The sequence below is a fragment of the Pseudonaja textilis genome, chromosome 1 (genome assembly GCF_049901715.1).
Source record: "Pseudonaja textilis isolate UNSWEBS1 chromosome 1, rPseTex1.2, whole genome shotgun sequence".
Classification (NCBI taxonomy): domain Eukaryota; kingdom Metazoa; phylum Chordata; class Lepidosauria; order Squamata; family Elapidae; genus Pseudonaja; species Pseudonaja textilis.
Window position 1 is genome coordinate 127,838,469 of NC_141990.1, and position 26,506 is coordinate 127,864,974.

The 26,506-nt window shown below is 40.4% G+C and overlaps 1 protein-coding gene across 2 annotated transcripts; it reads right to left on the reverse strand.

Annotated features, from left to right (window-relative positions):
• Nucleotides 1-815: 815 nt before the first annotated feature.
• Nucleotides 816-13,552, reverse strand: FAM110C (family with sequence similarity 110 member C). Of its 2 annotated transcripts, none has more exons than XM_026695231.2 (3): nt 13,419-13,552; nt 12,071-13,219; nt 816-1,614 (listed from the first exon to the last, which is right to left on the reverse strand). In XM_026695231.2, exons 1-2 carry the CDS (start codon nt 13,475-13,477, stop codon nt 12,103-12,105), a joined length of 1,176 nt encoding a protein of 391 aa, XP_026551016.2. In that variant the 5' UTR covers nt 13,478-13,552; the 3' UTR covers nt 816-1,614; nt 12,071-12,102. The 2 variants fall into 2 exon arrangements, with proteins under 2 accessions (XP_026551016.2, XP_087772657.1); XM_087916531.1 differs by having other exon boundaries at nt 816-1,619.
• Between the last annotated feature and the right edge of the window lie 12,954 nt (nt 13,553-26,506).

Here is a 26,506-nt window from a genome sequence, read left to right on the forward strand (position 1 = left end):
TTTCAGACAAGCCTCTATTTTCATGGCAAGAGCTGCCCCACATTTTCCAAAGCAGGGAAAAAATAATAATTTTGATTTTGACTGAGGGAACTTTGGTTATTCAGCGTCAACTTTGCTATCTATTTTATCTAGATCGATAGATAGACAGACAGATATGGCCAGTTTTGCTATATATATGAGTGCCAACTTGGGGGAAAAGAAGCCGCCTTCTCTGTTTTTCTGAAAGAGCAGAGTTAAGACATGTTTGCGCTTGCTGGCTGTTACAGAAATGACAGCCAGCGATTCCCGGGTGGCAGAGGAACAGACTTGGAAAACCACAGTCAGAAACCATCTTCTCACAGACACTCTAACTACCCCAGACAACTCTATGCCCTCAGGCTTGTTTAACCCAGACATCTGTCCATGCAACTTACTTGCACCATTAAAAAAAAGAGCAATGCTGTTTTATAATAATGAGCACCATTCCATTATTTGAGGAGTGTGTGGGGGTACTGTTTACTAACATGGCACATTAAAACTGAGTACAGTACATAAGAGAAAAGTCTTACTTTGCATGCATGAGAACTGGGATTGGATTACCAATTGCAGCTCTGGGGTGACATGCTTTCTAATCTGAGACAATCCTGAACAATTTGGGGTGGCTTTTTTTTAGGACTCTGAAATGATGGAAGGGGAGGAAGGGTTCTGGGTCAAGCAATTGGGCTGTAGGCCCATGGCATTGCCACAAAGCTTCTTGTCTGAAATCCTAGAGTTGCTGAAGACAGTATTGGCAGGGTTCGTGCCTCATGGCTATATTATGGGTATTTTTTTTAAAAAAAAACAAGCCTTTTCCAGTTCAAGCATTGCACTAAGCTCCATAAACTCAAAAACCTGAATTTGCACAACATATTCAACCTTGTTATGGCTTCCTGTGATGTGTGCTCTCAATTACTACTGAGAGGATAGATTGGTAGGTAGGTAGATAGGTAGATAGATAGATAGATAGATAGATAGATTAGAGAGAGAGAGAGAGAGAGAGAGAGAGAGAGAGAGAGACATCATCTGCCTAACTGAAAGGCAGCTACCTATACTTAGAGAAGACCCTATCTATTCCACTGTAAACATTAACTGAGCAGTTTAGACCAGAATGTTGGAGAGAATTGTTTCTGAGCATTAACTTGTCCCACATGGTTATATCCATCTATATCCACCAGTGTAGTATCTTATAAATACAAGCCACAAAGTGAACATGTACTTTTCTCACCTTTCATACAGTACACCCATCCACACACGCGCGCACACACACTCATGCTCACTCACACAGAAACACAGACACACAAAGTTTTCTTATACAGAAACTATGCTTTTCATTGTTGGAAACAATGAAATTATCTCCCAGAGACAGTTAACTATAGGTTTCCACTTTGTTATGAAAATGTACATCAAAAGAGGCCCATGCATGAATCACGCTTTCTGTTCATAACTACAACAAGGAGCATCAGCTTCCATTTCTTGGGTCTGAGGTTTCATCCTTTAAGAAGCAACAAAGATTCTCCTGCTCCTTGGTGAAGAAGGAAGTGGGAAATGGTTGTTGTAAATCCCTTCTCTGTTGTATTCACTCTTCATCGAACACATCTATTCTGAAAAAAAGAGAAAGACATTTTATTGAAATGCTCGCATGCTTCACTCTGCCATTGTGTTAAGGTGCTTTATTGAGATGGATGCCAAGAAACATTTTTATATTCATTTCCACGTTTGTTGCATTTATTACAAACCAAGGAATCTTGTTAAATTATAATTTATCACAAATTATAAAGGTCTTGTTAGCTTGACTGCAGTATTGAAAAAAGTGACTTATGACCATTTTTACACTTATGATTGTTGCAGCATCCCCATGGTCATGTGATCAAAATTCAGACACTTGGCAGCTGATTCATATTTATGATGGTTGCGGTCTCCTGGGGTCATAAGATCCCCTTTTACAACCTTCTGACAAGCCAAGTCAATGGGGAAGCCAGATTCACTTAATAAGTGTGTTGCTAATTTAACAACTGCCGTGGTTAACAACAACTGAAGCAAGAAAGGTCATAAAAAGAGGCAAAACACACTTAACAACTGTCTTGCTAGAGCAACAGAAATGTTGGGCTCAGTTGTGGTCGTAAGTCAAAGATTACCTTTCTCTGCCCGGACACAAACACTGCAAAGTTTACCACTTTCCTTTTTCAAACGCGGAACACCCAACATTGCTCATCTTCGAGCAATGCTAAGTAAACTATACAAGCCAACTCCTTCCACATCATAAAGTTATGTTTTTCAGGTCAAAGCCAGCAGAATGTAAGGAGAGCTTGTCTTTTGTTCTCAGTGTGATTGTCTCTTTTGTCCCTTCAGTTTTTGAAAGAAAGTGTTGAGGCCTCAAGACAAGAACCCACTGAACCTGAGTACTGAAAAGGCAGAATGAAGTAAGCCTGAAGAAGGTGAGGCCAGCACTCACTAATTCTTTGTGGGTAATTGCTGCCAGACAGAATTTAACAGGTATTGGGAAGAAAGCTGCTTTAACGACTGTTTAATAGCTCCTTTGCAAATAGGAGCTTAACGTCTGCTGGGGGACATATGCCTGGCATTTATAGATTCCATTTCCAGCAGATACAAGAGAACTTATCTTGGCTTAACTCCCCAGTATTCAATATAGAAACAGTCTATACCAGCTGAATACATTATATTGATTACAAACTTCAAACAGCTATATTTATAAATCCATGAATTATTCTAATTTCAAGAGCATTCACCCCAAATTATTGCAGCACTGATCCTTATCTGACTTCTTGCTAAGTCCCTTGTTTCTCTATGAGCATAAATTTAACCATTGTCTACCATCTTGGCTTTGGATGGACCTGGAAGAAAAAAAGACAAGTGTTCTTCAACTGGTCACTGAATCCAAGTACTGTATTATTTTTTACCATACAGGTAGTCCTTGACTTACAACCATTTGATTAGTGACAGTCTGAAGTTACAACAGCACTGAAGGAAGTGACTTATGTTATGACCATTTTTCACACCTTTGACTGTTGCAGCATCCCCAAGCTCATGTGATCAAAATTTGAATGTTAGTATCTAATTAAAAAATAATAATGAAATCAAAAATGTTTGTAAGAAAGTTGAAAAAGTGGTAAGGCTACAGGTGCTCATGGTAACACTGGAAAAATTTAAAATATAAAAGTAATTGCCTTTACGGAATGATTGTCTGACATGATCTAAAGAATGCATCCATGATTGAAAGAATGGCTAATGATTGAAAGAATGCCATTATTATCTATTGAGAGTGAATGTCAAAACTGCAGGGAAATTGATTAGTTTATTAAATGTTTCGGAAAAGATGTTTGACAAAATCCTGAAAGAAAGGGAACAAGAAATAACAGTGAGCAAATCTGGTACAAGTGGTTTTTGCTGTTCCGCAAAAAGAGAAAGAGAAATGTATGAAGCTAAGAACTTTTTTGTATTGTTTATTTAAAGAGACACTATTGGATACACATGAAATACGCGCACTTAAATAAGAAGAGACAGATGCAAGAATGATTAGGTGTGAAATAATATGTATTAAGTAAAAGTTAGCGATCGGTATGAAAACTAGTACCGTACGTTGAAATGATTTGATCACACAAAGAGAGTGAATGAATCAACTTATAAAACAAATATATGAAGAATGAATGGGCTAAGAGGAAGAAGAGGCCTTCCCAAAACATAGTTAGATGGCATGGATGAGATCCTGAAAAAAAAAGGCGGGGAGTTTAAAGATCAAAAGCAACAAATGAATAAGTGAAAAGAAGAATGGTCTGCAATAATAGGAAGGTATAATGATATACAGTGAATGTTGTATAGTGGTTTAGCTACACAGCAGAAACTCAATTTAGTAGAGTTTGGATTCAGTGGATGAACAATTAATCAGTGGAACGGTTTGCCTTCAGAAGTTGTGGGTGCTCCAATACTGGAGATTTTTAAGAAGAGACAGGACAAACACTTGTCTGGAATGGTATAGGATCTGCTGCCTAAGCAGGGGGTTGAACTAGAAGACCTCCAAGGTTCCTCACAACTCTGTTACTCTGTAATTCTGCATCCAGAAGGCAAGATGACAGCAACAAGTACCAAAGCAACATTGGGAAGAAAGGAAAGTGCTAGAAAAACATTCAGTCTGGCTTCCCTATAATTTCCCAAAGGGTATAAGTAAAAGGGAGGGATGGGAAAAACCCAGCAGACTTCTTAGCAAAGTATAGTTCTGTTCTACTTCCTGTAGAGTCATATCTTGCACTGCTGACATGAATGTCCTGATTATGGGTGAGCAACACAGGTTGAGCAAAGCGACTTGTTGAGTTTCTTCTCCCCAAAGTCACTCATTGGCCGGAATGAGATGAAGTTTCAGGAGGGACCAAGGCAGAAAAAATATGGCAGCAGAAGTTTTGGGGGCAGAGTTAGGGGCAGGTAGATGTATAAACTATCTGTATGAACTTTATCCACTGGCATGATAGGTGTAACTGTATTTTGGCTCAGTATGACTCTATAGAAATGTTTTCTTATTGCAACAATTTGGGTGGCGGGGAGCAGATGTGGTATTCAGCAGGTTCTGACCAGTTCTGGAGAACCAGTAGTGGAAATTTTGAGTAGTTTGGAGAACCGGCAAATACCACCTCTGACTAGAGATTTTACAGCAGGGGTCTCAAACACAATTTACCTGGGGGCCGCTGGAGGCAGAGTCTGGGTGAGGCTGGGCCACATAATATTGTACTTTATAATATTATACTTTATATTTATATTATACACTAATATTATACTTTCATATCATGGTGGGGGCCACAGGATATCGTCCTGCGGGCTGCAATTGGCCTGCGGGCCGCAAGAATGAGACCTCTGTTTTACAGTATCCTTCCTCTGCCACACCCACCAAGCCACACCCACAGAACCGGTAGTAAAACAATTTGAATCCCACCACTGGGAGGTTGTTATTTGTGATTCTCCTGACTTTGTTGGTTTCTGCCTCCATCACACTTGATGATTTGCTGGGCGAGGATGGGGTTCTAACCATATTTAGAGGAAATCACACCTCCATCTTTGTTCTACATAAAAATTGCAGGCTTGATGTCTCATATTTTAATGAAAAAGTACTTTGTTCTGTTAGTTTAAAGAATTACTGCTACAAGTTTAAATTAATTATGCAGTATTATACAAGCAGCATCGAGAGAAATAAAATTTGCCAAATCTCACAGGGAATGAAGATGCCAAGACCTTAAGTATGTGAAGAAATCCTACTGGAATAATTCAAGCACCTTCATCCTAATTGTCTACTCTACAATGAAGCCATCTTGCTAACTAAGTGAAAAGTAGTCTCCTGCTCCAGTATGTTATTTCAATCCGCACTAATTCTCTAACCAGTGATAATCTGGTCAGCTGGTTATGTGTCTTTAAACAATGAAGCAACTGAGAAAACTGAACAGGTACAGGCAACTGTGTTTGCTTTTTGGGAAAGAGCCAATATTTGCAGGAAATCAAGGACATATTATTTCATAGCAGGAAGTTCCTAACGTTACAGAACTAGGCCTGGCTGGATTACAGATTGTAAATATACGATTCAGTAGCTTCCTTACAGCTCATCCTCTGACTAACGAATTGTATACATACTATAAAGATGAATTATAAATTGAGCATTTTGTAAAGGATTTGCCATTGGAATTCTTCATTGCAAAAATGGTAGCTCTTAACAAGAGCTGCTCTGAATGAACAAAGATCAGAAATATCTCTTCTAATATTCTGAAAGACAAAGTGAAATTAGCTGCCAACAACATTCTCAAGACATTGCTATTTTGAGCTGTTCTGTTAGTAGTGCTGGCTCTCAAAGTTATTTACAGACTGTATTCACACATTATGCTAAGACAAAGTGTGGTTTGTTTGCTTTTAGTGTAGTGTGAAGTGTGATTTGTGGATTGTATAATATGGTAGACAACATGTTCTGGGAACTCAGCTCTGTGTGCCTCAATTAACAAATCATGATTAAGTCAATAATGGATTATTGCAATCTTTCCACTGGGTCTGCCTTCAGAATCTTTAAAATGCTTGTAAAATTCTATATCTTGCAGGAGCATCAGAATAACGTGTCTATTCGCAAAAATGATCTTTCCATCCTCAAATCTGTAATGGTAGCATATATAGGGGCTAGAATTGTTGGAGGACAACTGTAGGGGGATTGTAGGGGGAGAAAGCTTGATTTGACAAACAAATTAAAAATAAAATTCTTAACCATTCCATCACCACTGTATTTCCTCCTTCACATCCAAGCTACTACCCTCAATCAGGAACCTGGTTAGTGAAGCAGGCTTTGCTGTTTCAGATATTTATAAAATCTCAGAATCAGCTATATTTATTTATTTTTATTTATTTGTATCCCACCTTTACTATTTTTACAAACAACCCAAGTTGGTGAATATATCCAACATCTTCTTCCATCTTCTTCCTTCTATTTGCCCACAACAACCCTGTGAGGTGGTCGGGGGTGAGAGAATGAGAGAGAGAGAGAGACATGGCTCAAAGTCACCTAGCTGGCTTTTAATGGCTAAGGCAGACTTGAACTCACACTTTCTAGCCTCACACTTTCTAGAACTCACGCTTTTGCCAAAAACATTGGGGTTTCTACATAGAGAGCCAGACCAAACTGGTTCTCTATGTAGAAACCCTGATGTTTTTGGCAAAACCGAGCGAGGTTTTATTCAATTGTTTTCAATCTTGCACTCTTTACAAACAGTTGCAGGATCAATAGATGGGGAAGATTTCACATTGGAGAAGGCCGTTTTCGATCTATCTCTCTGCAAAGGAAGATGAGGACAAATTAAGAGTTCCCTCATTAAAAAAAAATTGTGGGAATGATGCCTCAATCTGCCACATTTCTTTGTCACACTCCCTAGATGGCTTTTGATGTTGTTTTGGATTAGTCAGCAAACACCCCAAACACCAGAACACCTGCTTTCCACTAAAGGATTTAAGCAAGACTGCAAAGTCAAACCTTTGAAATCAATTCTCCTCCTAATCCTCTTTTTTTGGTCCTCTAGAGTCTAGAATGACTGATCTCCTTTATTGCTTTCTGTCCTGGGATCAATTTTGCTGCAGCTAGACTTCCTTCAATGCTAGTGTAAGTTTAAAGGATGGGATGGAGATTTCATTCTGAAACTATCATCTGAGCTGGCTCATTTATCTGTATTCCTTTCTCTCATCTGTCGGTTGGTGTTTTTTCCCCAATGTACCAGATTTGGGTTTTAGATAAGTTGCTACCCACACAGCTCAGTCTCCTAACTCACTTATATATTCCAAGGATATTAAAGAAAAAAACCATTAATCAGGCCTCGGTTATAGATGGGTTTATTTCATCTTATTTCCTAGTGAATTCTAAACTCTGCCCTGCAGATTTCCAAGTAAGGAACCCTCTTCTATTTCGGGTCATTTGGAGACACGCTGTTGCTCAAACTCGAACTCATGCTCATCTAAACAAGCCTAGGTATACCAATATTAAATGAACCTGTGAGGTCCTCACTTAATGACAGAAACAAGACTTCTGGTATTGCTGTTGCGAAGCAATGTGTTCATGTAATGTCACACTTTACGACCACGTTGTTCAGCTATGGAAATTTCATTCCCAATTGCCACTGTAACCTAAGGATACCTGTTGTTGTTTATAAATATACCAGATGACTATGGTTTATTAAACAAATCATAGCTTAATGTGAGGTCTGAACCTAGGTAGGACAGGACAGAGTATAAAAACTAACAACTAACAATTATGTGATTTTCCAAAAATAGAATAGTCAAGAATCCCCTGTTCAGGATACTCTTTTCTCAGATTATATTAAGTTTTAATATAATTGAGCCAGTTTGGTGTAGTGATTAAAGTGCTGGCCTAGAAGGCAAGAGACTCTGAGTTCTAATTCTGCCTTAGGCATGAAGAGAAGTTGCACCAGTTACTCTCTCTCAGCCCAACACATCTCATACGATGGTTGTTGTTGGGGAAAATTGAAAGTGAAAGGAGTATTAAGTATATTTCTATGTGGAGTTATTTAAAAAATAATAATAGGATAAAAATCTAACAAACAAACATATTCTTTTTCTTAGCAGCATTGTTCCGGAAACTATGCGTTTGAGTGGAAAGATGAGGAAAAAGACCTTAGAAGCCAATCTTCTTGAGTTCAGTGGTGTTTCCTTACAAATGAACACATGAACATTTATTTGTATTATTTTTTTCTAGACCAGTGTTTTTCAAACTTGGCAACTTTAAGACATATGCTCTTCAACTTCATACTGGCTGAAGAGTTCTAAGAGTTGAAGTCTACACATCTTAAAGTTGCCAAGATTGAAAAACACTGGACTTTTACCACCCTGTATGCATGAACTCTTTCCATACTTGTTCCTCATAAAACACTAGAGTTTTTTTTTTTAAAAAAAAAACCCTTTCCAGTGTATATAGTATGTGAGAGATTTCTTAATTTTGATTTTAATTTTTGTTTGTGGTGGATACACTTGTTCTGGCAGATACCTCCAAATGACTACACAAAGTCTGAAACACCTCTGGCCCTGTGGTAGAATTTTGGATTTTAACATGATTTCATTCCTCACCATCTTTATTCTTTGTCAGTAGTAAGTGATTAAACCAGATAGTTCTTACCAACTTTATCAACATCTAGGGATTAGCCAACATGGAGCTTTGCATTGCCTACAATTTGGTGTAGATGACACTAGTGAGCAGTTTTGGTCTTTTTAATTTTTTGGTTGAAGCATAGCCAATCTAGGAGATTGGACTCATAAGACTGTCTGATAGGAAACAATAATCAAATACATAGATGTTGAGTTAGTATGGGCTTATTCTTTTCTGAGATAAAAATGGAAACATAAGTGGGGGTAACTACTCTGCTATTTTCCTGTGATGAAAAATAGATTTATGTTGTCATAATTTTTTTAAAAAATCAAGGAAATCAAATTTCACTTATTTTCCTTCTGCCAAGAATGAAGTACTGGTGAATAATTAAGATCTTGGTTTTCTATTCAGATGTTATCAAATCTCTCTTTTTCTCTTTAAACAAAACCACCCCAGGTGATACAGCCAGGACTTTTCTGTTAAGCTATGGGGTCATTTCTTCATGAACAAACAGTATCATATCTTAACCAAATGTAAATTCCTTAGTGCTTGAACCTAAAGCTAAGATGGCTCTAGACAATGCCCACCTTATAATTAGTCAATGAGATATCCTTCTTGAACAGAGCAGCAAATTATTCATTATTTATTTAGTTATTGCTTCTCTACCAGGCATTTCTGCTTCATGCCAACATTGCTTGGTCAGTTTCCAGAGGAAATGCCATCTGAGACTTTCTTCGAGTAACATGTTATCTCAGAGTGATCCTGACCAAGACAGTTGCCCTTCCGAAGATTTAGGTAGGGCATTGTTGCTTATAATGTACAATATACTGATCTCACTATTTTACATAACTATATGTTTGCTTGTATTATATTTTATGATGTGCTTAGCATCTGAACAGATTGTTATGGCTAATTTAGCTGTGGCTCAAGGGCGCATCAACTGATTGATCTCTCTTGGCCAAAAGATGCTAACTGATGTCTCTTACTTGGTAAGTTTATTTGGTAAACTAACTTATTTAATCTCAGTATGTTTAACCAGAAACACCGCTGCTGAAGTGGTAAGTATCAACATTCGATGACTGTATTTGGGATAGCCATGAGCACTTAGGGTAGTCACAACCCATGCAAAGCATCCCATGAACAATAGCACATTTCCTTCATGGAGTATAAACATCTTAATTTCCATTTATTTCAATTGCACAAGGGATTCTAACTAATATTTGTGATCATGGACCTGATATGACTGATTGAAACCACTTGATTTTTTTGCCTTGATGTACCAGTTGTCAAATCCTGGGTCAGTGCTTAAAGTTCAAGTGAAGGACAGAGCAATTGCCAAATGAGTACAGTATACCAAAGGTTCGAGTTTGTGAATGGAATTTCTAACTCCTACACCACTTTTCAGTAAATGCTTTTTTAAAAAGCCCTTGCAAAGTCCAAATGCTAATTGCAAAGTCCAAATGCTAAGTATAGTTGGTGAAAAGTAAATCCTATTAATGCACTGTATCCTATTTCCTAGGAAACTGTGCCCAAGATTGCACTACATCATACTGTTCATTTCCTGTTTGACTGGGAATCAGTCCTTTTAGTTTTGTTGGGGCACCAGCTGAAGCAACAACCCTGAAGAAAATTTGCAGCCCTAATATTTAAGCCCTCCTTTTGGCACCAGTGCAGTCGTGAGTCAAGTTGAGGTGAAAAGCAATAAATGCAACCAAGCAGCAAGAGATGTCCTACTAACCCCTCAATAAGAATGGAAAAAACAGAAATGCCAAGAAATAACTGCACAACCTGTTACGTTGTGACATCAGAGGAAGGTTTATCACTTGTTAATATCAAATGAAATAAAGCGAGGAAAAGTCCCACAAATGTTTTTTTCCCCCACTGTAACTTAAAAGGGAATAAATAAGAAAAAGGTAAGTGGAGGGACAACGAAGTTGACAGCTCTCATGCTGCAAAGCAGTGGTCCCCAACCTTTTTTGTACCAGGGACCAGTTTCACGATTATTCATTCTTTGCAGCCCGGTACAAAATGACCAAGGCAAGGCGAGCCGAGCGACCGGCCGGCCAGCTGTCCCCCGCTTCTCCCCGCCACCTTCAACTCCTCCTTTTATACCTTCTTGCGGTCAATGGGCTTTTCGGGCTCTTTCTTAATCTCCTCCTGAGTAACGTGAGACTCCACCACCATTGGGATGGCTCTTCGTTCGAAGCCCCCCCCCCCTTTGACGAAACTAAGGCACAAGGATTCCTTCAGCACCCAAATGCCGCTTTCCAACCAATGACCGACAAGCTCACCCGGAAGCACTTTCTCAAGTGCCACCAAAACAAGATGGCAGCACTGAAGCAAAGTAGGCTTTCATTCTTTGTGGCCCGGTACAAAATGATCCACGGACCGGTATCGGTCCGGGGCCCGGTAGTTGGGGACTCCTGCTGCAAAGGACAAAGTGTGTGCCAGCTTATCTTAATTAAATAAAATGAAGGCTTGAACAAATGGCTAGGGTTTTTGTTATGGCCCAGCCTGCTGTAAATAAGCTGTTTGCCAGTCAGGGGGCAGACACAACGTGTGTAAATATTGACTTTAAATTTCGTTGGTGGTTCTCATTTCTCCTTAGCAAAGTCCATGACTTTCTAAAAGCTAGCTCAAACACTGGACTATTCCATAAAAGAAACCATAACCAGCTGTAAATTTCTGGAATCATTCACCATTGTAAAATTACGGAAGGCCCAAGTGGAAGAATTAGCAACACTGGTACCCTATGTTATGCCCATAATTCTTTATATATTAAGTATTGTTATATATTAAAGACAAATTGTAGGTTTCCCCATCCCTTACTCCATGGTATTGGAGAGCTAATGAGGACAGAACCTTATTCTGTTTATTCATTTACTACCCACCTGCCTTCAATTGAGGACCTGTATACTGCACAAGTCAAAAAGAGGGCTGTGAAAATATTTACAGACACCTCACATCCTGGACATAAACTGCTTCAACTCCTTCCCTCAAAACAATGCTATAGAGCATTGCACACCAGAACAACTAGATGCAAGAACAATTTTTTCCCAAAAGCCATCACTCTGCTAAACAAATAATTCCCTCAACCCTGTTCAATTATTACAAAGTCTGCACTATTGTTAATCTTGCCATCACTCCTTATCACCCATCCCCTCCCACTTGTGACTGTATGACTGTAACTTTGTTGCTTGTATATTTACGATTTATAGTGACTGTTTCCTTTTATCTTTTCTTTTATGTATACTGAGAGTATTTACACCAAGACAAATTCCTTGTGTGTCCAATCACACTTGGCCAATAAAGTATTCTATTCTATTCTATTCTATTCTATTCTATTCTATTCTATTCTATTCATAGCTATGCACGGTAATATCAAAGGTGCACGGATACACTTTGCACATGCATTCATGTTACACTGACCTGGGTGTCTCTGTAAAGAAAGCAGTCCTTACTTATGCCAAGTCCTGCATCATCACATTAGCCTCTTTGGCTTTCTTGCACATGTACAGCCACTTGATTATCCGAGCATTGCGTTCAACCACAGAGGTGCCATTAGGCACCTGTTCCGTGAGCTCTTCCTCCAGGAGTCCATCTTCATCGCTGTGTCTCGTGAAGTCACTTTCAGAAGCTGCCCCGCTGATGCTGTGGCGGTGGAATGAGAAGTTGTCTGAAGTAACTGAAAAATTCTCTTGGCCTAAATCTTTTATTACTTCAGGTTCAAGGCCACAGTTCTTAAAGAAAGTGTCAAATTCAGAGAAAGATTTTGAATATCGCGAACTGATATCTGACTGAGATCTCTGAAGACCTTTCTGTCTCATCTCCTTTACGTCATAAGGTGTTGAAGTCACATTTAGGGCATTTTTGCATCTGCTGACCAGAAAAGGAGTTGGGTTTGCCTTTGTGGGTGAATTCTGTCCTTCTAGATCATAGCTATGTCTTGTGTCTTTGCCTAAAATAGTCCCTTCCACTTCAGGAATGGTTTCCTCTTTGAGAACAATTTTGGACACCTCAGAAATCAGCTGCTTTTCCTTGAAGGATCCCTGGAACAACCTCCGGACCAAATTCCCACGAGTGTTCTCCTGGCTTTGACCTCTGACAAACTCACATTTCTGACGATAGATCACCAAGGAATCTGGTCGGATCTGCCTTTTACCACTGTTGCGCTTCACAATGGGAGGGCCGCCTTGCAGGGCTACCGAACTCAGCTCTGTGGCCGTGGGAACTTGGGCTGCTGTGTCCTTCTTCTCTCTTGAGAGCTCAACCTTCTTGCTTTCCACCGAGCAAGTCTCGCTGCTACTCTCAGAAGTTGAGCTGAGGGTGACAGCTGGCACCTGCTTCCTGCCGATGACTTGCTGGCTTTTCACGTACTTGGCCTTATCTGCTGCCAACCTTTCCACGGCGCTCTTCCTGCTAGGGTTGGCTGCCTCCATCTGCTTGCGAAGGTACTCTGGACCCTTGTGGAGAAGCCGTGCTGTCAACGAGGAGGGAAAATCAGAGATGGCATGCATTCTCACCATGTGGGAGAGTTCAGTTGGCATAGCAGGCTCAGGTATCCCAAGCTGATTTGTACTTCAGGAAAGAGAAAGAAAAAATTCAAAGCCTTTCTCCTCCTCCTCCTCCTCCTCCTCCTCCTCCTCCTCCTCCTCCTCCTCCTCCTCCTCCCTTTTTCTCAGATTCTTCCGGGATAAGCAATCCGAGGAACCTCTCACAAGCAGCCAGCCCCTGTTGCTGTCTTCTTCTCAGTGCTTTCCGAACAAAGTAAACACACCTCTGCTCTGGCCAAGCCCAGCTGTCTGTGCCTGCTGCAGACACTCTAACTGCACACATGCACGAGTATTACACATCCCTCCACAGCTGCTTCTTTGCACATTCACCTTCCCAATGGCCCAGCCCCTATGAGCCAGGCACAGCCAATCCTTGTGAAGCAAAAGGCCTCTCTGACATCAGTCGGGAGGGAGATGACTCACTGATGTTAGAGGAGTGTCTCAAACTATCAACACTCCATTGCCTCAAGCGAGGACGAGCCTTAATGAAGAGGTTTCTTTTAAGAGAAAAAGAAACAACACACCGGCTTCCTTCTGCTTCCTCCTACAGCAATAGTAAAAGCCTAATGGGAATGAAAGTGCCGAAGGAGTTTCTTTGGCAGAAACTGAGGTGCAAAGGACAAAATAAACTTTCCCAAGATCCTGCTGTAGATAAGCAGAAGGTGATCTTTTCCTAGATCACCTTGAAAGCCCTATTGGTGAGATGAGGGAAGTTCACTTGGATTTGAGTACTGATGTGTATGTTGATGAATAAACTGAGCTACAAAACAGGAAGCTTTCAGTTCCCAGTTTGAATCTGCCAATAAACTTATGAGGCAGCTAATAGGCTCAGCCTCAAGCTCTGCACTCTGTCATTTGTGGAACAATAACCACGACTTGATCGGCAGGTTAGTTTGTAAGGAGAATGCATTCAATGCACTTTGGACACAACCAGAAGTGCTATTCAAATGGCAAAGATTATTTATACTTTAGGGAGAGGCAGGAAATCTATTTCCTTTTTACCATTTGCATGATCTATTACAATATGTAAGATGATAATAATGATTATTATTATTTTGATTAAGAAGAAGTAAATTCTCTCTTTTCCTGACATGGTAGGAACAGAACTGTAGTAATCAACATTGGTTAAAAAAAATTTTTTTTTAAAGGGGTCTGGTAACATTTTTTTCTGACTCATGTTTTTTTATTAAAAGGTAAAAGATTTGTCTTTTGATGGGAGCTGCAGCTCTCAAAATCTTATGCCATTTAATAAAAGATCCTAGCCAGCAAAAGTGGTATCAGTCCTCGGTTATAGTCCTCAGGGAATTGTGTCTGTACAAAGGCTGGTCTACAGGTTATTTCAAAAAGGACTGCAGCACTCTAATAATTCAGCAAAAAACATGCTCTGGTAAAGTGTTTGCTTTCCATTTTAAATCCTGCTAAGGGTACTCAAGTCACAGCCTGGCAAGTTGGCCTGGCCCCAGAGTTCTGGTATTCACCCCTTTCCTCTGACAACTCATCCTCTCTTCCTGTTGCTCATTCGCCTCTCCCAGTGGTTGGAACAAATCAAACTTACGTTCCATATTGCATGTAAGATGGTATGAGTGGGAAGGTGGAATTCTAAGGCTGTTGAAAAGCATATTTTCACACCACCATAAAGAAGAATGGATCGACCTATTCTCCAAAGCACCAGAGGGCAGGACAAGAAGCAATGGGTGGAAACTAATCAAGGAGAGAAGCAACTTAGAACTAAGGAGAAATTGCCTGACTGTTAGAACAATTAATCAGTGAAACAACTTGTATTCAGAAGTTCTAAATGCTCCAACACTGGAAGTTTCTAAGAAGAGATGGGATAATTGTTTCATTTGTCTGAAAAAATTCCACAACAAAAGAAACTAACAAAGTTGTTTCATTTGTCTGAAGCAATAATGCATAAGATTTCCTGCCTGAGGGTTGGACTAGAAGACCTCCAAGCTCCCTTCCAACTCTGTTATTCTGCAAGGGATTATTGTGATTTCTAGTCAACCAGAAAACATGATTGCTGGCCTGCTGGATTTCCTTAGAGAAGATCATGTGCACTGAGGAGATGTCAGAAGAAAAGGATCTGATATAAGAGATGGAGCTTAAAGTGTAATCCCACTTTTGTTTTGCCCAACTCATTCATTGGATTTTTAGGGGGAAGCACGGTCTTTAGTTGCCACACTATAATTTGCCCCCTGACTTTTATCTCACAGATTTGTATAGTTATTGTTGAAACATCAGCCCTATGAGGCAGACCAGACCAAAAAACAGACTCCACATAGACCTAAAACTATTTTTTTTAAAAATAAAATTGGTTATAGTAACAGAACTTAACAAGTCTGAATGTCTTTCCCTCCTTTTTTTTTAATATTTGCGTGAATTAGGACTGTCCGTCTTGAGGTGGTTTTGTAAAATTATCTCCTCCTTTGGGCTCAACAGAAAACAATGTTTACCTGTTTTTGCTGCCTTGATAATGAATCTTCCCTTTCTCTGTCAAGGCCATCTCTATCATTCTCGCCGTTAAGAGAACTTTGTACAGGGAAATAGCATAATGTTGTAGAGTGAACTTTTCCCTCCAAAAGGAAACCTAGTAATCCCCAAAGTAAACAAACAGTGCTCAGTTATCTCACACAGTTAATCTTACTGGTTAATTTTTAAGAAGCTTAGTTCTTTTTTAAAGGACTGAAGAGTCGCTGCTTTCCAATAAGGAATAGGAGTGGGGACAGAGAGGAACACACCTTCCAGTCACTCTCTAAGCCAGAGGTCTCCAAACTTGGCAACTTTAAGACTTGTGGACTTCAACTCCAAGAATTCTCCAGCCACCAAGAGAGGAGACCCCTGCCAAGCCTTATTGAGGCTATTTGGAAGCTTCCTCTGAACTCTTCTTGAAAGGAGCCTGTGAGGTCTTGGTGTCTGGGGGATCCTGTCCTTGAAAAATTGGCAAACGAATCTGATAGGAGGGCCTAACAATACCAGGAACATTGAAAATTGACATACTTACTATAGTAGCCTTTCTTGTAGGTCATTGTAAAAGTTTATTTACAGAAAGGCTAGGACTTGGAATACATCCATTGCTTGCTTTTACTTTGCATTACTTTTTTCTTCCACAGAAAGAAAGATATATAGTCAGCAAGAGGACATTCCATTTCATCCTTATATACATGACACATCAAAGGATTCTCCCCTGCTCCTTTCAGTGTACTTAGTGTTCCAAACTGGTGATATTATTTTGCCATAAGACAGGAACCCCTGAAACATCTCTCATCAATTTTGTCCTCAACAATTAAAATACAATCCTCCTCCTCCTCCTCCTCCTCCTCCTCCTCCTCCCCTTCCCGCCCCCTCCTCCTCCTCTTCTCATCCTCCTCTTCCTCGTCCTCCTCCTTCTTCTGTCCTTTTCAGCCTTGCTTTGTCTAACAATAAATCTGCTCTACCCTCCAAACACTCATGACAAAAATCAGAAAAGAACTCAGTTCTAAAATTGTTCCACTTCCTTTGGAAAGTTGCAGATTTTGGTGCTTTCTGTACCTCAACAGTTGAACTATCACTTAATAACAAACTTCCACTAATTGAATTATCTGTAGAGATTAAATAATGCTGTGGATAACAAGGGCAAAATGGCTCAACTCTTCACTATAGTTATATCAACTCCAAAACTATTACAAACAATTTAAACCCTTGTGCTCATACTTTTTGTTAGGCTTGGCTCCGTGCTTAGTGTAAAGTCTTTAAGAATCTGAAGTGGCCTGCCAGTTTGGTGTTGGAGGACTAGGATAAGTAGAGATTCTGGGACATAGAGTTTCGTCCCCTTCCATGCTAGGTCATCTCTTTTTGTCAAGGTATGTTGATTGTCCCAGAACCAGCGGTCTGTTAGCAGTTCACTTTTGAGTTTCATGGTTAGGTTGCTTGTGGGTTGGTCTTGCTGGTTGCAGCGTTGTCATCTGGTGGTTACTTGGGCAGCTATTTGGATAATGGGGATGATGGAATTTACAACCTCCTCCCGTTCTCATTTGTACTGGGGCATATAGGAGAGGGCATCAGCAAGAAAGTTCCTCCCCCGAGATGTGTTTTAGCATGAAGTCTAAACAACACACACACACACACAGGCTTGGCTGAAATCCAGTCACATGTTTTGTGTGGGATTGGATCTCAAAATGGTGTGATATGGAGTGTGAAATTTTCTGTTTTTTATTGGGTTATAAAATAGAATAAGATACAAAATATGAAAGCAAATAGTAAAAGGAAGAGGGGAAGAGAAGTGAACGAGGGTAAGAAAAGAAAAAGAAAAAGAAACATTTTGTGAAATTTTCAAAGTCCATATGGTTGAAACTCTTCTCCCGCTAAATAAATCCCATAAAACATTATTGGGCAAATATCTATACATCAGGAATCTGCTAGGATTTTTAGCTTATTGAAGTGATGTTCAGATCCAAAGCAAAAATTAATAAGAAGCCCTCTAAGTGATTCCCACATAATACTCAAACCAGTTAAACTACAATTTGCTGAAAATCTGCCGCTGGGGAAGGAAATGGTGAAGCATCAGCCAAAGATTACTAAAAGTGTAATGCAACAAGCTGAGACTTGCCTATATACTCATGGGTCAGTCTACTTATTTTTCAGGTTTTTCATACAAATTTTTTTTCCCTCAATCAGAATAAAGACAGCTGTTCTGCTCAGGAAAATGGGCCAACTACAAATCGGAGAATTTTAATATTTCATTTATTTTTTGTCTGTGAACTTGTATCTGAGCTGGTGCCGTGGCATGAGATGCCATATTCCTTTTTCAGTAGCTGACATGCCTCCAATATACTTGAAATCACGAAACTTCCAGGTTCTTGCCTGACCTGCTACCCAGCTTCTAGGCACAAGTCAGCATGACTCTCCTGAACCCTCCATCAATGTGTAATAATGGCTGCAGCTGATGTGGGAAAGCATTAGGCATCAAAGCTTTCCCAAGGAAATTTATATGCAGGAGGAATGACAGTTGATGGGAAGATAGCTTTCTTCTTGAACCATAGCTCAAATTTTAGGCAAAATCAACAAGCAAAATGCACACAGAAATATCCTGGAAGAAATATCCTGCTGGGTTCAGTTCCAAGTGGGGAAGAAAGACACTGGAAACATGGTGACTGCTTTGAAAGATGGTTTAATGGTGGACAGGACCACATGTCTTGGAGCTCCTGGGTGAAAAGGGAAGAAATGCTCAAAGTCCTTGGGTTTTAGGCCCTCTGTTGGGATTTGAATTTGAGCTTGTATTCTGATTGGTTGTCAGACTCCCATGGGGCCATGCAGGGGCAACTCTGTAGGCTATCCTGAGTCCCAGGCTTGGTTGAGCCTTGCTGGATGATGTAATGAAAGGGCTTTGGGAAATTCCTATTATGGCTCTGCTTGAAGAAGGTAGATCTTTGTTATGTAGAATAGACTGTCCCAGGCCTTAATGGTCCATTAGCAAAGATAGGGGGGCTGAGTTTCGGCCTCTCTGAGTTTCTACTTCTCTTTTAGGGAAAATATTCTGCCGTTTTAGTATATCCTAAAATATTTCATTTCTCTAGGAGAGAAGTTCTAAGAGTATGTCAGGGAGGCATTTTCCCTCTGCCTATGTGCAATAGGACACACAAGATTTTTTATTATTCCTACTTTCATCATTCTTCTGTTCTTTTACTGAAAGGAGCACTGAACAGGTTTATTGTGCTCCCTGCTTGTTCTCAGCACTCCAAGTCAGCAGTGAATATGGGTTTTGAAGTGCCTGGGAGCGATTGGGGAACAGAATTGATGTACGGAGGTGATTGTAGGTTCATTGTAATATAAATATTCAGTAGTTTGTGCCTTGGCTTGTTGGTCACCTCCAGTTTGACAAAACTGGAGGGGGGAATATATATTTGAAAGTGTGCTTTTAAAAGGATTATCATTAAAAAAAAAAAACACCCTTGTAGGCTTTGATGTAACTGAACAAAGTGCTAAATAAAATGCCAACTTGAGTCCACAGAATTGTAGTTAATATATGGTGTAACTTGATCTAAAGGAACAGATGAGAATGTGACCTTTGAGAAGCTCAATCTCTGTGGTTTCCTTAAATCAACTGAGATCAAGGGGAGCCCTGAAAGGATTTTGAATCTGTGTGCTGTTGATTACCTCACTGGAAACCTGAGCTGGTCTTGCAAGAGCAGTTTGAGAACTGAAAGGGCAAAACTGGAGATGCTATCAAGCGACAATGATTGGATTAAAAAACAACAACAGCTTGACAAGAAGGTGAAATAAAGTGAAATATAGTGAAAAAACAACACACTTTATAAACTGGATTTTGCCTATAATGAATCTGTACAACTCAAGCCAGGATTTGATTAAGGTCTGCCTGTGCATATATGCATATGACATAGGAATAGCATTGTCCACCCTGTACCATAACTTTCTACAACTCGGTGTCCTTGCTTTGTGTTGGATGTCAGGATTTTCCAGTTCATATGGTTTGTCTTTCAGGGTTAAATAAACAATATAATTTTCTGCTCCCAGGGACCTTGAAGTGGATAGCAGAAATAAAGAGATCAAGTGAAAGTGAGTAGGAATAGGGACTCACGAGTCAAAAAGGGGGCTGTGAAAATATTACAGACCCCTCACATCCCGGACATAAACTGTTTCAACTCCCTCCCTCAAAACGACACTATAGAGCACTGCACACCAGAACAACTAGACACAAGAACAGGTTTTTCCCAGAACGCCGCACACCAGAACTACTAGACACAATAACAGTTTTTTTCCCTGAACTCTGCTAAACAAATATTTCCCTCAACACTGTTCAACTATTACAAAGTCTGCACTACTATTCCTTTTAACCTTCTCATCACCCCTTATCACCCATCCCCTCCCACTTGTGACTGTATGACTGTAACTTTGTCGCTTGTATCCTTATGATTTATATTAACTGTTTTCTAGTATGATTTGATTGCTTATGGTATCTTATGACTATCATTAAGTGTTGTACCTGATGATTCTTGACTCTTGATGAATGTATCTTTTCTTTTATGTATACTGAGAGCATTTGCACCAAGACAAATTCCTTGTTTGTCCAATCACACTTGGCCAATAAAGAATTCTAATTCTAATTCTACATTCAAACTTGATTACAGCTGAGAAGGAGAATTAAGATAAGATAAAAGGAAAAAGGAGAAGATTGAGAATGTGTTTAGAGAGAGATGTTAGTGTTTTCCACTGAAGTTTTCACTCTAATCTTTTTCAATTGCTCTCTACTTATTCCTTCCCATAGAACTGCATTCTTCACCCCTACATGTTGTATCATGTACTCAGCCCCTACAAAATTACCTAATTCTGTTCTTTCTTCAATAGATAACATGGTCTAAAAATGATTGCCCATAGGCAACAGTTAGCAAAAATAGCTAGCCAGCATATTATCATGACTACTTAGCTACCATTCATCATTTCATTAGAGAGATATTGAGATAATTGGGAAAGACCTTAAAAGGTCAAATAGTCCAATCTGCTGCTAACGCTTGGATGCCCAGAACTACCATTTCTTTTTATTGCACTCCCTATGTCAAATAACTAAGGAAGGCTAACCTGATGAAGACTTACCTCCTTCACCTGTGATCCTTCTTTAGATGCCTCCACCAAAATGCATCAAGACAGGGAGATATCAGTAAAAGACCTTTTGAACCATGATATTGTGTTTGGGAAATATGCTTTTTCGGTTAAAACATTACTATGAATTTAAAACAAGGATAAAGGCACTGCGTATATCTTGAACACTTGAGAGGAAGCCCTTATTTACTTAGCTATACTGACTATTTGTGAAGTTCGGTGTCCCCAATAATTGGGGCAACCAGTGGAGCAGAGAAGTGTCGACATGATATTACATTATCTCACATAGTCATCAGAGAGAGACAGGTTGTGGGAATATTGATTGTAGCAGTACTGTATTCTTATAGGGAGTCTAACATTTCCTTTAGTCTTAAGTTTGTAGGCAGGAAGGATACCTATTAAGTGACCAGGGAGTGCAACTGTGTCAAGATTTGTACTTTACTAGATGTCACTCAAGTATATAATTGACTGAAGTCCCAACTAAGGATTCTTTAGGCCAAAAGCTCAAGTTTCAGGGAATTTGGAATGAAACATTAATTATATTTTCCTTCAAGGACTAATGCCAAAAGGACTTTTGTCTTCTGAATTTCTGTTAATGGTGGCATTTGCTAAGCCATCTATGACTTGCCTGATGCTTGACAAAGACCAAAGTGTTCCATGGCAGTAGCCATGAGACTGGGCAGTAGGAGCGAGGCTTATGTTATGCCTTTCATCTTCTCTGGAGAACTTCTTTTTTGCAACCCAGATTTGAATATCCAATGATGCAAGTTTTTAATAGACATAGGGAATAAGCCAGCTGGGTGACTTTGGGCCAGCCAATCTCTCTCTCAGCCCAACCCACCACACAGAATTGTTGTTGTGGGGAAAATAGAAGGAGGAAGGTGTGTTGGATACATTTGCTTCCTCAAGTTATTTGTAAAAATATTAAAGATGGGATACAAATTAAACAAAGGAGCCATTTTGAACACAAAGATTTAATGTCTGGTTATGGCATAAAGCAGTGGTCCCCAATCTTTGCAGCTTGGCAACCCAGCTGGGGGGAGGAGAGGGGAACCAGCCCACTACTCGCATGGGTGAAGCTTTGGTATGCCTGCATGCACACTGGCCCACTGCTTGCGCAGTCCGGTTCCAAATAGGCCATGGCCTGGTAATGGGCCACAGCCTGGGGGTTGGGGATCCTTGGAATAAAGGCCATTATTATTTGTAAGGAGTGCTGTAAGTCAGTAGATACGATCACTTAAACTGTTGCAATAAATAAGCCGGATTTGTTTATATATTCTATATTGACCATATTTGTTTTTCTAGATCTAATTATTTTATGCGTGCTAGTTTGCTGTGTATGATTAGCTGTCGTCTTATAAATAAAGTCTTGGAAACAGTAGTAGATATGGCAGAACATTAGCATAAATGGTTTCAGGCATTTCTGTTGTATCTGGCTGCTAGCAGATCTGAGTGGAAAGAAGAACAACTTCAGCATGCCTTCTTTTTGCATTTAGTTTGATTTGTGACATTTCAGTTTACACAGGAGGCAGATAAGCAAAAACTGCATACAATAATATAAAAGTTGGCTGCATATTTTGTCAGAAGGAAGAACATTACTTTTGAGACACGAACAATGTTCTTTCTTTCTTTTTTTGCCAGTACTCAAGGAGCTGAAAAAAATGTTGATGCATGTGCTGTAGAATTAAAAAGATTTTCTCAAGCATGTACATTCAGATAACTTTCAGAATTGCTTATAAAGGACAGAACCTTGCTGCAATGTATGCTCAGCCATTCTGAAAAAGAGAATGCTGAAAGTGTGATTTTTGCCTTGGATAGATTCAGATTAATAGATTAAGTCAGAGCAGAAGAAAACTTCAGGTCTCAAATACAAATTTAGGGTGCCTTTGGGAGTGAGATGCATATTGTGTAAGTTAACTCAGCTTCCACACCTTCCAGGATTATTTCTGTTGTCATTTTAGATAAGAAAAGTGGGCATTAGCAAGGGCAGCTTACCAACAAATCTGCAGAGTTGTGGACAGTCAAGTCCCCATGGATTGGGCTTTACTTGAACCATTTGTCCTTTAGTATAAAGTCAGCTGACAAGGTATTTTAGCAAAAGAACTGGACATACGTGGTTGTATCCAAGCGGTCTGCATTATCGCTGGCAATATGATCAAACTACAAAGGAAGAGCTTTGGCTAATTTTGAGACGGGTCGGCAAAGAGCTATTGAAAAAGGAGTCAAGCTTAACTGTTGATAAGATTCTGTTTTGGTAGATGATGTAAGCAGTGGTGGGATTCAAATTTTTTTTACTACCAGTTCTGTGGGTGTGGCTTGGTGGGTGTGGCAGGGGAAAGATACTGTAAAATCTCCAGTCAGAGGTAGTATTTGCCGGTTCTTTAAACTACTCAAAATTTCCACTACCAGTTCTCCATAACTGGTCCGGACCTGCTGAGTACCCACCTCTGGGTGTAAGGCAGGGGTCCCCAACCACCGGTCCGGGGAACAATTTCTACCGGCCGCCGGTTTGCTGGGCGCCATCTTGTTTTGATGAAAAAGTGCTTCTGGTGAGCTTTTCCGGGTAGAAAGCGGTGTTTGGGTGCTGAAAGAATCCTCGCGCCTTAGTTTCATCGAGGGGGGGGGGGCGGCTTCAAACTAAACTAAGGTGCGAGGATTCTTTCAGCACGCATGGCAAGGCGAGCCGAGCGACCGTCCCGAAGCTGTCCCGAAGCCCATCGACACAGATACAAAGGAGCAGTTGAAGGTGGCGGGGAGAAGCGGGGGTCGGCTGGCTGGCTGGTCGCTCGGCTCGCCTTGCCATGCGTGCTGATGCTGGTACCGGGCCGCGGATGATTTTGTGATGCCAGTACCGGGCCGCGGCACAAAAAAGGTTGGGGACCACTGGTGTAAGGCACAGGTGTCAAACTTGCCACATCATGTGACCATCAACAGTGATGTATTGCGAAGGTTTTTTTCCCTTTGCAGAGCTGGGGTGGGCATGGCCTGTGCATGATGCATCCTGTTCGTGAGCTGCCAGTTTGACATACATCCCTGGTGTAAGGTATATGGGACACATCTCTAAAGACAGGGGCAGTCCAGATGACAGTTAACAGCAAGCTATTAGGAAAAGACCACACCCAAAGGTGTTCAGTGCATTTTAGGATGGTGCAGTATTTGGCATCGTACATATCTAGAGAACTAGTGTTAACAGTGGAAAAAGGAGAAGGGGGCTGCCCTAGCACTCACTGGCTGGTCACTATAACAGATGACACTGAGATGACCATGGCAGATCTGAAGGAGGCAGGGTGAGACAGAGGGGCATGGGTCAAGGGTCAAACACACCTGAATGGCTGATGATGTACCTCATAGAAATCTGCTCAAAAGGGATTCAGTTTGGTATTGGCATTTCCCACACTGACAGACATTAGATTGATTAATTAGCCAGTTTTATATTACTTTTATCGCATTTTACAGTTAAAAATAAAAACAGACATGTCAAAAATGGGACCTAGTTTCAGGCCTAATAATAATAGTTGCTTATATCTATTGTTTTTGTCAATTTTTATCAATATGTGATTAGTAGGATGTCGATTGTTTCTTTTGTACAATGCCTTTGTGCCGGATTCTTGCTTGCTTCCAAAGAACTTTGCCATAGTTTAGAATTATGCATTTAAAGTAGGTTATACAAAAGAGGATGAGATGTTTGCAGCAAATACACTGACCACAGCAGCCATGAAATTATCTTCAGATAAAGGACATGTACCATCAGTTGAAATGGCTGTTTATAGTTTATATCCAGTGGTGGGTTTCTACTGATTTCACAACGAGTTCGGTGAGCACATGCAGAACATTACAAAATCACCATTTTACAGCTGTACAACTTACTTTCCACCAACGCTGGTGAGTAAAACAGCCGAGACATGGAAATCCGCTGTGCCGCACTTCAGCTGAGCTTCAAAATTGCAGAAATAAAGGACAGATTAAAGCATGGGCAGGTGGGCGGGCCCAACTGATCACCGGAGCTAAGGGTTTGCCCGAACTCGTGTGAACCCTGAGCAGCTGACCCCTATTTATATCCTATAGTCGCAGAACCAGAAGATCTCCAGCAATGCACTAGTAACAACCGAGTTAAAACATAAACTTTACAGGATGACAAAGATTGTGTGAATTGGTTAAACTTGTGGTCTGCCAACAGTAGCTGATTAAAGCTCAGTTGTGCATGGACTAGTGTTATGGGGTGGGGCGATATAAGGTATTAGTCTCTTCAGATGTCAGGAAGGAAATGGCGCAGTTTATCTACCTGACATATCAGAGGTCAAAGGCACAGGCCACATTTGTTATATACTTGGCTAGGCATAAAGAAACAGATTGGGAAATTCATTGCATGTTGTTCAGAGTGTCAGCTGCTTCAGCAGAGCTATGGGAGAGAACCTCTGTTTCCTACTAAGATTTCTGAGTTGCCTCAGATGAAAGTAGCAGCTGAGATCTTTGAGATAAGATGTTCTTTTCTACCGAGAGTTGATTGTTAGAATACTGGAATATGCCAGATGCTAAGTTAAAAAGCTTTATTTGCACGACATTGGATTCCAACTGAGTTTGTTTATGACCACATCTCTTTGGCAAGTCAAACAATGTTGGAATTTGCACTCCAGTGGGGCGTCTAGATAATCCATTCTAGCCCTACTTTTCCACAGTCCAAAGAGAAGCACAGAGAACAGTTCAGATGGTTCAATTCACGCTGAAAATCATTATCTAAATGGATCCAATCCACATCTTGCACCTCTTAGTTGGAGGAATACACCAGTGACAGACACCAAAGTCTTGGGGAATTATTTGCTGAGCCAATAATAGCGAGAATAATGAGGATAGAATTGCGCTATAAACCGGCAATCATTTTCTTATCCTTAGTTTTGCCTTCACAGAAATCAAAATAGCAGGGAAATGTGTTAATTAAGTGGAAGCTTGAAACTAGCAAGCCCCATAATAAAAGCAATCTTTCTCATAAACTGATTTTTAAAAAATGTTTTCCCACTCACTAGCTTACTATCACCATGCAGAAGAAGGGGGCACATACTGTATAGCATGGCCCTCCCCATTGCTAGCATAATTGAGAAAAGGGGACAGTCCAATTAATCTGGCGCAGCTTCTGTAAAACTATACTTTTGTGTAGCTGTTTGAAAAAAAGACAGAGTAGAAGTTATTTTTCCAGAGCTAACCATAGGCTTCGTCTGAACTGTTACATCAGAACTAGCTATAGATTTGAACAGGGGTGGGATGCTACCCGTTCTGCCCGGCTCTATAGAACTGGTAGCTCTGAAGAGCAGCAGACATAGAACCAGTTCTGTGTCTACTGCTGTTTGGCCCACCCGCCTGCCCGGGCTCTTACCTGACTTTTATTTCCTGCTTTTTCAACCTCAGCTGCTTTGTGCGGCACAGCTGAGGTTGAAAAAGCAGGAAAAAAGTGCTTTTTCAAACTCTGTGCACCCACACGCAATACTTATCAGCTATCTGGACAGCACAGCTTATGTTGTATTACATGCGCGTGCAGCAAAACATAAAATTACCGAACCGGTAGTAATGCTGGTTGAATCCCACCCCTGGATTTGAACCCTTCCCTTCCTATACCCTGAAGCAAGCAGTCCCTGTGGTTACTGGCAGATGACTTCCTTGATTTAGGCCAACTTTTGAGTGCACTGGAGTTTAGTCCAGGTTGTTAATCAAGAAAGAAAATACAAGA

Excerpts from the sequence above, each read along its gene's own strand:
- FAM110C (XM_026695231.2), bottom strand. The coding sequence starts at position 13,477 with ATGTGTGCAGTTAGAGTGTCTGCAGCAGGCACAGACAGCTGGGCTTGG. Across the intron at positions 13,220-13,418 it reads TGGGCTTGGCCAGAGCAGAG|TACAAATCAGCTTGGGATAC; the intron begins GTGTGTTTACTT and ends TCTTTCCTGAAG.